This window comes from Centropristis striata, chromosome 14 (genome assembly GCF_030273125.1).
Source record: "Centropristis striata isolate RG_2023a ecotype Rhode Island chromosome 14, C.striata_1.0, whole genome shotgun sequence".
Lineage (NCBI taxonomy): Eukaryota > Metazoa > Chordata > Actinopteri > Perciformes > Serranidae > Centropristis > Centropristis striata.
Window position 1 is genome coordinate 30,096,420 of NC_081530.1, and position 11,486 is coordinate 30,107,905.

Genomic DNA, 11,486 nt, shown 5'->3' on the forward strand with positions numbered 1-11,486 from the left:
TTGTAGGCTATATACTGTACATGGGGGGAAATAGTGCATTTTGTTACAGTATATAATTTTGATGTAGGCCTGTATCTGGTTAGCAGCACTTACTTAGCCCTGTTAAGTTATGAGCAGTTGGTGGCTGTATGCTAAACAATCAAACCAGCAGGTTAATTGGCTAAGTCCTTTTGTTGTTTGTAGTTTCAATAGTAATATTCAGTTGAACACATTTGTTTAAAACATTTCATTGAAAACAGGCTAGTTCATCTTCTCACTAAAACAGTAAATAAATGTAAATGTATTGAATACTTACCTCGTGATAATTTACCTGTAAATGAAAGAACTGTAACCAAACAGTAATTAAATGAACATGAATATTAATGAGCAATATTGTATGTTACAATGTAAAATACCTCCAGTTAAATGATCTGAAGTGAATATTTGTGTGTGTAATTGAAAGGACTGATGCAGAGACATTTTCTTTACATGTTTTATTTCAGAATCAGTTTTGAAAAAGGGAAAAGAGAAATTGAACGATGAATATATGTAAATAAAGACCGAGAAGAGCCTTAAAAGAAGTCACTGATTCCCGTCTCTTCCTTCTTTCCTGTTTAAATCCGGTTTTATCATCTGTTAACCAGGCCTCATGCCCGGGGCCTGTAACTATTGGATAATGGATAAATGGATAATAGCTGACTTTGAGTGGACCCACATTTTGATGTCAGTATTTGAAAACTTTTAGCTAAAGTAAATGATTTTGACCTATTTATATACTGTCTATGGTTTTGGCATATTCATTTTTTCGCGAGACTTTTGGTAAGGTTAAACATACACACACACACACACACACACACACACACACACACATATATATATATATATATATATATATATATATATATATATATATATATATATATATGAGGTTAAAGTTATCCAGAGCCAGATCTCGCGAGAGTGAGTTGCTGAGACGGATAGATCTCGAACAAAGTTAATTTTCTCTTGATTTGTCCGTCAGAAAATGCCGTTTTTGTGTCAGAATGTTCAGAAGACACGTTGCCGGTGATAAATGTGTCCAATATTTACTTTGGAGACTCTGGGACAAAAGACTCAGTCATCACCTGCGATCATTTTAAATTCTTCCGTTGTAATCAACAGACCTGCAGCAGTTTGTCTAAAGGGGCGCGGCAGTAACGGGACAGCTAAAGGAACTGACTGGTCAGTGAGCCGTCTCACTTCTAACCATCTAACTTCAACGTTTACACTAATTTATTGAAACAAGATGAAGAAGTTCCTCTCGTTGCTTCTCCTCTGTCACGTGGCATCTCCAGGTACGATCACCTTTTTAATCTCTGCTTCACTTTTCCAGTCAGCTCTGCATTTGTTGCTGCGCAGCTGATATTATTTACTTTCACTTTCATATGGCCTTGTTATGACTATTTGTTTGTAACCGAATAACACTGAATGCACCATATATTAACGAAGTTTGTACTGATTGTAAAACCTTGTTTGTCTGACAGTTAAACACTCCTTCATGTCTTTTACAACTGGATCTTCTGGATTCCAAAATGTCCCAGAGTTTGTGTCTGTTGCATTGGTTGATGAACTACCGATTGGTTACTGCGACACAGATAAGAAGACAGCAGAACCAAAACATGACTGGGCGAGAATACTATTAGAAAATGAACCTCAGCAGTTGGAGTGGTACACTGCAGCATGTCTTAGGGGGCCTCACTTTTTCAAAGCCTCGATTGACCATTTGAAGCAGCGCTTCAACCAAAGTGGAGGTACAGTATACAGTACTGTCATATTATATGTTTTTACTGCTTTGATTGTTTAAGTTTTATTATTATTTATCTAGCTGTGTTAAAGCAGTTTTATTTTATTTTATTATTATCAGTTCCTATAATAATCTATAATAACCTGTGTAGTCAGAACAGACACTCTGAACCTTAAGGACAAAATGTCCCCATTGAAACCCAGTTAAACCATAATGTTTGATCCTATGGTCATCATGCATTGTATTTGATCAGGTTTTCAACATAGAGCCCTGGCTTCAAACTGTAGATTTGACTATTTTCCATGAGACCAGGTCATTTCCTAATGTTAGCCCTGGTCTCTTAAAATGATGTTCCCATAACACGAAACTGCATCAATTTGGTTTAAGGGAAAATATTTTCTCCAGAATTATGTTTGTTTTTGTCAGATCACAAATAGTTTTGTAATAAAACTCCACAAGTTCATGTAGAGAGAGGTCTGTGTGGATAGATAGGTCAAACTAAACAGGACTTTCACTTTGACTTTGTGTGTGACAGTTTGATGTCACTCATTTAAATAAAAAGTGAACTGATTATCTGCTGTTGAATCACGAGCACACCACAAGACTGAGAGACTAACCTCATGACACGCACAACATGTTTAAGATCATCTTTTTTTAACCTGAGATATTATCTGTACATCATGTTTCAGTCTCTGTTTCTCTCCCAGGTAATCACATTTTACAGAGGATGATTAGCTGTGAGTGGGATGATGAGACCGGAGAAGTTAATGGTTTTAATCAGTATGGTTATAACGGAGAAGACTTTTTATCATTGGACCTGAAGACACTGACATGGATCGCTCCACAACCACAGGCTGTCATCACCAAACAGAGATGGGATGCTGATGAAGCGAGATTGAAATTCAATGAGAATATCCTCACTCAGGTATTCCCTGAATGGCTGAAGATGTATCTGGACTATGGCAAGAGCTCTCTGCTGAGAAAAGGTAATATCACATGACCTGATATCATTTCATGGACACAGTAATGTTTATACAGTCTGCTGAAACTCAACCACTTTTGCTGAGACTAAACCATCATTGAATTGTCATTGATTTGATTTAATGTATGTTTTATTGCTTCAGTCTCACCTTTTCTCTATTTCTTATCTTGATTTCTACCAATTTAATCTCTTCATTTTTCCCTTTCTCTCTCCTCTCTGCAGACCTTCCCTCAGTGTCTCTCCTCCAGAAGACTCCCTCCTCTCCAGTCAGCTGCCACGCTACAGGTTTCTACCCTGAGGCAGCCATGATGTTCTGGAGGAAAGATGGAGAGGAGCTTCATGAGGACGTGGAGCTCGGAGAGATCCTCCCCAACCACGATGGATCCTTCCAGATGAGTGTTGACCTGGACCTCTCATCAGTCAAACCTGAAGACTGGACCAGGTACGAGTGTGTGTTTCATCTCTCTGGTGTGAAGGACGACATCGTCACCAGACTGGACAAAGCAGTGATCAGGACCAACAGAGGTAAGTGGCGTCAACATCAGCTCCATCCAGGAGAGGAGACAAAGTGAGAATGTTCTGTGTTGGTTCCAGTTTCTCCCTCAGAGTTTCCTGCTGCTGCTGTTATTGGAGTTTGTGTGGGATTGATGCTGCTTCTTGCACTCTGCATCACTGGACTCTTCTTCTGGAGGAAACACAAGAATGGTAAGAAATAATGATGGTTTTACTTATTATGAAGCAAATTCTACTTCACTGTCTCAGGAGAAGTAAAGTGAGGTTTCTGACACAACTTCACATACTTCATAGGTGTAATGAGGGAAAAGGTCTGGAAAGGACAACTTAATATTGTTGTATATAATGCAAGTGTTAAATGGATTTATTTCTCACTCTGACTGAATAGCAGAGAGGATCGTTTTGATCGGGCAAAATGTGGCAACATATATTCTGGCATTTCCAACTGAAATTATTTATTTTTTGTTTTGATTTCAGCCAAAAGCCCTCCATCTGGTAAGTAAAACTTATTTTTTCAACTCGTCTGACACACTTTATACTGTAGATTAATAAAGGGTTCACATTATTGTTAATTTTTATGACTGTTTCCTGCATTTACAGTCAATCAAACAGCAGGATGAGCAGATTTACACAGTTTCATACTAACAGTTTGTTTCTGACTTCACAGATCCAGACAACAGCTCTGAACTCTCTGAGAAGCTGAATCCAAGTGTGTCTGACCAACACGTGAAACAGTGAAACTTTGTCACGTGTCACATTATATATCTTTATAACCCTAACCCTAACCCAAAAGAGACTGAAAAGTGGTTTTCTGCAACAAAAATCAAGTAGTTATAGTATATCACTATATTATAGTATAATAGTTATAATTTGTGTGGTTGATATTTTAAAGTGAAATAGTGTTATTTCTCATTACAAGCGTGTAATTTATTATTTAAGTCTATGTTGAAGATTTTTATTTTTTTCATGAACTTCTATTTTATTTATGATTAATTTTACATTCATGTGTTTCCTAACCAAGATTTTTAAGCATGTCCAATGTGTGTGTTTGATCATTTTAGTATTATTTTATGGCTTTAGAATAATGTGAATTACAGGTTTCTGTGAACAGAATGTAGACATTGAATGTTTTGCACAAAATCAGCTGTTGTGATGGATTATTGAGACCATGTTTTTAATTGATAAAAAGTTTAGCCACTGTTAACGAGTGGCTATTGATAGTGGAAGCAGATAGACAGTGATGTGGTTGGACAACATCAAGTTGCTCATCCAGCCAGCTGGGCCAGCCACTGTAGTTTAGCCTGATGCAGATATGATGTAGATATCAGGCAGCTGAGTATCTGCTCTTTGGTTGGGGGAGTGAAGGATTTAAAGGCAGCTTTAAGCCATGTGGTCGGGGTTAGAGAATGGTCTCACCTGCTCCGTACATTTATGATGACAGCCAACTGCAGGACCTGATTAAAGGTAAAAACATCATTAAATGAATACTGGGCTTCTGTAGGAATTCTCATCTCACCTTTGGTACATTTCACTCTGTATTAATAACCATTAATGAATGTCAAACTCAAATGTATTGCTCTAGTTTTAGTTCTGATGCTTTGCTTTTTAAAAAAAGAACTATTTTAAATGTTTTGCTGAGTCCATATACTCATGTGTGGAGTATGAATATTACCTGAGACTGCAGTATTGTCACATAGCTGGATGAGAAGATTGGTATCAGTGTCGACTGAGCAGAGTTATCTCCACACAAGCTTAGAGAAGAAATCAGTTGTTCAACAGCTCTGTAAAAGATGCCTTCTAGCAACTTCATGGCTGTGGTGTAAAATAGAATAAGTGTGGCTTCACAAAGGACTAACAGTGTTTTTGTACACATAGTCACAGATTGTTGTGTGGAAATAAAGTCTCAGCTTTTCAGTAACTTCATATATGTGTCGACATTTCTTTTATATTTAAATCTGAAGATGTATTTTTCTTCAGTTCTTAAATTGTTAACCGAGTGAGGATGGAAGAAAACAGCTACAAAAATATTCCTGCAGCAATTTTTTGTAAAAGCATTGAGTGCCCATGAATCTTGAGGCTAGAGTGTGTTTCCTTATGTTACCACTAGAGAGCAACATAACTCTGAAATGAGTCAGCTGTGAGAGAAGTCACTGCAGTGAAACAAGCTGCCAGAGCAACATTCCTCAGTCTTTCCAGCTACAACTTCCTTTAGAGTCTTTAGAGTCAGGTTCATCAATATCAGTTATCTAAACTCTCTAACCTGCTTCTCCCTCCGTATCCCTCACTCCAAAATTAATCTTAAATCATGTTACACATCATAATCACTGCGGTCAAGTGAGCCGTCATTCGCTTCTCCGTATTCATGCCAGCCGTCCCTATATAATGTAGTGCGCCCGTATTGTGACATTTACGGTAAATTCACTGAAGCTGCTCCAAGCGAGCTGACATGAAGTATAAACACTTAACTGTCATTCTTTATCACCTTTTTTTCAGTATAAAACTCCTACCAGCAGAGAGGAGATGAAGTATTAACGTTACATCAACAGTTACATGTACAGTAAAATATTACATTATATTTTTTAAAAATCATAAAAATTAAACTGTCTGTTTCCTGTCACTAATTTCACTGCAGGTTCATTCTATGGCACCTAAGGTATATTATCACAAAATTACAGGACTTTTCACTGTGGAAATTCATAATAAAATGCATTTCAATATTTACTGTACATTACAATATTACATTGTATTTTTAAAAATTCATAAAAATTAAACTATCTGTTTCCAGTCACTAATTTCACTGCAGGTTCATTCTACAGGGCTTCAGGTATATCCTCACACATTTACAGGAATTTTCACTGTAGAAATTCATAATAAAATGCACTTCAATATTTAGTGTACATTAAAAATATTACATTAAAAATGTATTAAAATTAAACTGTCTGTTTCCAGTCACTAATTTCACTGCAGGTTCATTCTATGGCACCTAAGGTATATTATCACAAAATTACAGGACTTTTCACTGTAGAAATTCATAATAAAATGCATTTCAATATTTACTGTACATTAAAAATTTTACAAACATTTTTTTTATTAAAATTAAACTGTCTGTTTACAGTCACTAATTTCACTGCAGGTTCATTCTGCAGGACTGCAGGTATATCCTCACACATTTACAGTACTTTTCACTGTAGAATTCATAATAAAATGCACTTCAATACAGTAAATATTCAAATGCATTTTACAATGAATTTCCACAGTGAAAAGTCCTGTAAATGTGTGAGGATATAGCTGAGGTCCTGTAGAATGAACCTGAAGTGAAATTAGTGACTGTAAACAGACAGTTTAATTTTAATTAATTTTTTTATGTAAAATGTTTAATGTACAGTAAATATTCAAATGCATTTTATTATGAATTTCTACAGTGAAAAGTCCTGTAATTTTGTGATAATATACCTTAGGTGCCATAGAATGAACCTGCAGTGAAATTAGTGACTGGAAACAGACAGTTTAATTTTTATGATTTTAAAAAAATATAATGTAATATTTTACTGTACATGTAACTGTTGATGTAACGTTCTTACTTCATCTCCTCTCTGCTGGTAGGAGTTTTATACTGAAAAAAAGGTGATAAAGAATGACAATAAAGTGTTTATCCTTCATGTCAGCTCGCTTGGAGCAGTTTCAGTGAATTTACCGTAAATATCACAATACGGGCGCACTACATTATATAGGGACGGCTGGCTTGACGACGGAGAAGCGAATGACGGCTCACTTGACCGCAGTTAATAATCTGCGCTCAGTTTTATTTCTCCCATTGGACCTGCAGCTCGTCTCCTAAAGGGGCGTGGCAGTAACTGAATCACCTGACAGGTTCAGGGACTGAGAGGTCAGTGAGCCGTCTCTCTTGGTACCTGTCTCTGTTTACACTCCTTTATTGAGAAGATGAAGAAGTTCCTCTCGTTGCTTCTCCTCTGTCATGTGGCATCTCCAGGTACCATCACCTTTTTAATCTCTGCTTCACTTTTCCAGTCAGCTCTGCATTTGTTGCTGCGCAGCTAAAACACGTCTTTATATTAAGTTACTTTCACTTTTACTTTGACTTGTTATGACAATTGTTTTTAAACCGAATAACACTGAATGCACCATTTTCCCGACGTTTGTACTGATTGTAAAACCTTGTTTGTCCGACAGTTAAACACTCCTTGACGTTTTTTACAACTGGATCTTCTGGATTCCAAAAACTCCCAGAGTATGTGGTTGTTGCATTGGTTGATGAACTACTGATCGGTTACTGCGACATGGATAAGAAGATAGTTGAACCAAAACAGGACTGGATGAGAAAAGTATTCAAAAGTGATCCTCAGCAGTTTGAGTGGTACAGTGGAAAATGTCTTGAGGAGATTCACTCTTTCAAAGCCTCGATTGACCTTTTGAAGCAGCGCTTCAACCAAAGTGGAGGTACAGTATACAGTACTGTCATATTATATGTTTTTACTACTTTGATTGTTTAAGTTTTATTATTATTTATCTAGCTGTGTTAAGGCAGCTTTATTTTATTTTATTATTATCAGTTCCTATAATAATCTATAATAACATGTGTAGTCAGAACAGACACTCTGAACCTTAAGGACAAAATGTCCCCATTGAAACCCAGTTAAACCATAATGTTTGATCCTATGGTCATCATGCATTGTATTTGATCAGGTTTTCAACATAGAGCCCTGGCTGCAAAACTGTAGATTTTACTATTTTCCATGAGACCAGGTCATTTCCAAATGTTAGCCCTGGTCTCTAAAATTCTGTTCCCATAACACAAAACTGCATAATCAATTAGGTTTTAGGGGAAAATACTTCCCCCAGAATTATGTTTGTTTTTGTCAGATCACACATATGTTTGTAACTCCACAAGTTCATGTAGAGAGAGGTCTGTGTGGATAGATAGGTCAAACTAAACAGGACTTTGACTTTGACTTTGTGTGTGACAGTTTGATGTCACTCATTGAAATAAAAAGTGAACTGATTATCTGCTCTTGAATCTTGAGCACACCACAAGACTGGGAGACTAACCTCATGACATGCAAAACATGTTTAAGATCATCTTTTTTTAACCTGAGATATCATCTGTACATCATGTTTCAGTCTCTGTTTCTCTCTCAGGTGATCACATTTTCCAGAGGATTAGTGGCTGTGAGTGGGATGATGAGACCGGAGAAGTTAATGGTTTTAATCAGTATGGTTATAACGGAGAAGACTTTTTATCATTCGACCTGAAGACACTGACATGGATCGCTCCACAACCACAGGCTGTCATCACCAAACAGAGATGGGACGCTGACAAAGCTAGATTGAAAGAAAATGAGTATTACCTCACTCAGGTATTCCTTGAATGGCTGAAGATGTATCTGGACTATGGCAAGAGCTCTCTGCTGAGAAAAGGTAATATCACATGACCTGATATTATTTCATGGACACAGTAATGTTTATACAGTCTGCTGAAACTCAACCACTTTTGCTGAGACTGAACCATCATTGTATTGTCATTGATTTGATTTAATATATGTTTTATTGCTTCAGTCTCAAATTTTCTCCATTTCTTATCCTGATTTCTCCCTTTTTAATCTCTTAATTTCTTATTTCCTCCCTTTCTCTCTCCTCTCTGCAGACCTTCCCTCAGTGTCTCTCCTCCAGAAGACTCCCTCCTCTCCAGTCAGCTGCCACGCTACAGGTTTCTACCCTGAGGCAGCCATGATGTTCTGGAGGAAAGATGGAGAGGAGCTTCATGAGGACGTGGAGCTCGGAGAGATCCTCCCCAACCACGATGGATCCTTCCAGATGAGTGTTGACCTGGACCTCTCATCAGTCAAACCTGAAGACTGGACCAGGTACGAGTGTGTGTTTCATCTCTCTGGTGTGAAGGACGACATCGTCACCAGACTGGACAAAGCAGTGATCAGGACCAACAGAGGTAAGTGGCGTCAACATCAGCTCCATCCAGGAGAGGAGACAAAGTGAGAATGTTCTGTGTTGGTTCCAGTTTCTCCCTCAGAGTTTCCTGCTGCTGCTGTTATTGGAGTTTGTAAGGGATTGATGCTGCTTCTTGCACTCTGCATCACTGGACTCTTCTTCTGGAGGAAACACAAGAATGGTAAGAAATAATGATGTTTTTACTTATTATGAAGCAAATTCTACTTCACTGTCTCAGGAGAAGTAAAGTGAGGTTTCTGACACAACTTCACATACTTCATGGGTGTAATGAGGGAAAAGGTCTGGAAAAGACAACTTAATATTGTTGTATATAATACAAGTGTTAAATGGATTTATTTCTCACTCTGACTGAATAGAAGAGAGGATCGTTTTGACCTGGCAAAATGTGGCAACATATATTCTGGCATTTCCAACTGAAATGATTTGTTTTTTGTTTTGATTTCAGCCAAAAGCCCTCCATCTGGTAAGTAAAACTTATTTTTTCAACTTGTCTGACACACTTTATACTGTAGATTAATAAAGGGTTCACATTATTGTTAATTTTTATGACTGTTTCCTGCATTTACAGTCAATCAAACAGCAGGATGAGCAGATTTACAGTTTCACACTAACAGTTTGTTTCTGACTTCACAGATCCAGACAACAGCTCTGAACTCTCTGAGAAGCTGAATCCAAGTGTGTCTGACCAACACGTGAAACAGTGAAACTTTGTCACGTGTCACATTATATATCTTTATAACCCTAACCCTAACCCTAACCCAAAAGAGACTGAAAAGTGGTTTTCTACAACAAAAATCAAGTAGTTATAATATATCACTATATTATAGTATAATAGTTATAATTTGTGTGGTTGATATTTTAAAGTGAAATAGTGTTATTTCTCATTACAAACGTATAACTTCTATTTTATTTATCATTAATTTTACATTTATGTGTTTCCTAGCCAAGATTTTTAAGCATGTCCAATGTGTGTCTTTGATCATTTTAGTATTATTTTATGGCTTTAGAATAATGTGAATTACAGGTTTCTGTGAACAGAATGTAGACATTGAATGTTTTCTCAAAATCAGCTGTTGTGATGGATTATTGAGACCATGTTTTTAATTGATAAAAAGTTTAGCCACTGTTAACGAGTGGCTATTGATAGTGGAAGCAGATAGACAGTGATGTGGTTGGACAACATCAAGTTGCTCATCCAGCCAGCTGGGCCAGCCACTGTAGTTTAGCCTGATGCAGATATGATGTAGATATCAGGCAGCTGAGTATCTGCTCTTTGGTTGGGGGAGTGAAGGATTTAAAGGCAGCTTTAAGCCATGTGGTCGGGGTTAGAGAATGGTCTCACCTGCTCCGTACATTTATGATGACAGCCAACTGCAGGACCTGATTAAAGGTAAAAACATCATTAAATGAATACTGGGCTTCTGTAGGAATTCTCATCTCACCTTTGGTACATTTCACTCTGTATTAATAACCATTAATGAATGTCAAACTCAAATGTATTGCTCTAGTTTTAGTTCTGATGCTTTGCTTTAAAAAAACAAACTATTTTAAACGTTTTGCTGAGTCCATATACTCATGTGTGGAGTATGAATATTACCTGAGACTGCAGTATTGTCACATAGCTGGATGAGAACATTGGTATCAGTGTGGACTGAGCAGAGTTATCTCCACACAAGCTTAGAGAAGAAATCAGTTGTTCAACAGCTCTGTAAAAGATGCCTTCTAGCAACTTCATGGCTGTGGTGTAAAATAGAATAAGTGTGGCTTCACAAAGGACTAACAGTGTTTTTGTACACATAATCACAGATTGTTGTGTGGAAATAAAGTTTCAGCTTTTCAGTAACTTCATATATGTGTCGACATTTCTTTTATATTTAAATCTGAAGATTTATTTTCCTTCAGTTCTTAAATTGTTAAATGAGTGAGGATGGAAGAATACAGCTACAAAAATATTCCTGCAGCAATTTTTTGTGAATCATTGAGTGCCCTTGAATCTTGAGGCTAGAGTGTGTTTCCTTATGTTACCACTAGAGAGCAACATAACTCTGAAATGAGTCAGCTGTGAGAGAAGTCACTGCAGTGAAACAAGCTGCCAGAGCAACATTCCTCAGTCTTTCCAGCTACAACTTCCTTTAGAGTCTTTAGAGTCAGGTTCATCAATATCAGTTATCTAAACTCTCTAACCTGCTTCTCCCTCCGTATCCCTCACTCCAAAATTAATCTTAAAATCATGCTACACGTAAT

The 11,486-nt window shown here is 37.1% G+C and overlaps 2 protein-coding genes across 3 annotated transcripts; both read left to right on the forward strand.

Moving 5' to 3' along the window:
- The first annotated feature begins 1,001 nt into the window (after positions 1–1,001).
- On the forward strand, positions 1,002–5,141 carry LOC131984543 (major histocompatibility complex class I-related gene protein-like). Of its 2 annotated transcripts, none has more exons than XM_059349392.1 (7): positions 1,002–1,313; positions 1,503–1,769; positions 2,470–2,748; positions 2,967–3,269; positions 3,339–3,449; positions 3,735–3,752; positions 3,925–5,141. In XM_059349392.1, the coding sequence occupies exons 1-7, from the start codon at positions 1,265–1,267 to the stop codon at positions 3,993–3,995; spliced, it is 1,098 nt and encodes a 365-aa protein (XP_059205375.1). In that variant the 5' UTR covers positions 1,002–1,264; the 3' UTR covers positions 3,996–5,141. The 2 variants fall into 2 exon arrangements, with proteins under 2 accessions (XP_059205375.1, XP_059205377.1); XM_059349394.1 differs by having other exon boundaries at positions 1,003–1,200.
- A 1,985-nt stretch (positions 5,142–7,126) lies between these two features.
- LOC131984547 (major histocompatibility complex class I-related gene protein-like) lies at positions 7,127–11,081 on the forward strand. Its single transcript, XM_059349396.1, has 7 exons — positions 7,127–7,248; positions 7,449–7,715; positions 8,415–8,693; positions 8,920–9,222; positions 9,292–9,402; positions 9,688–9,705; positions 9,876–11,081. The coding sequence occupies exons 1-7, from the start codon at positions 7,200–7,202 to the stop codon at positions 9,944–9,946; spliced, it is 1,098 nt and encodes a 365-aa protein (XP_059205379.1). The 5' UTR covers positions 7,127–7,199; the 3' UTR covers positions 9,947–11,081.
- The last annotated feature ends 405 nt before the right edge of the window (positions 11,082–11,486 follow it).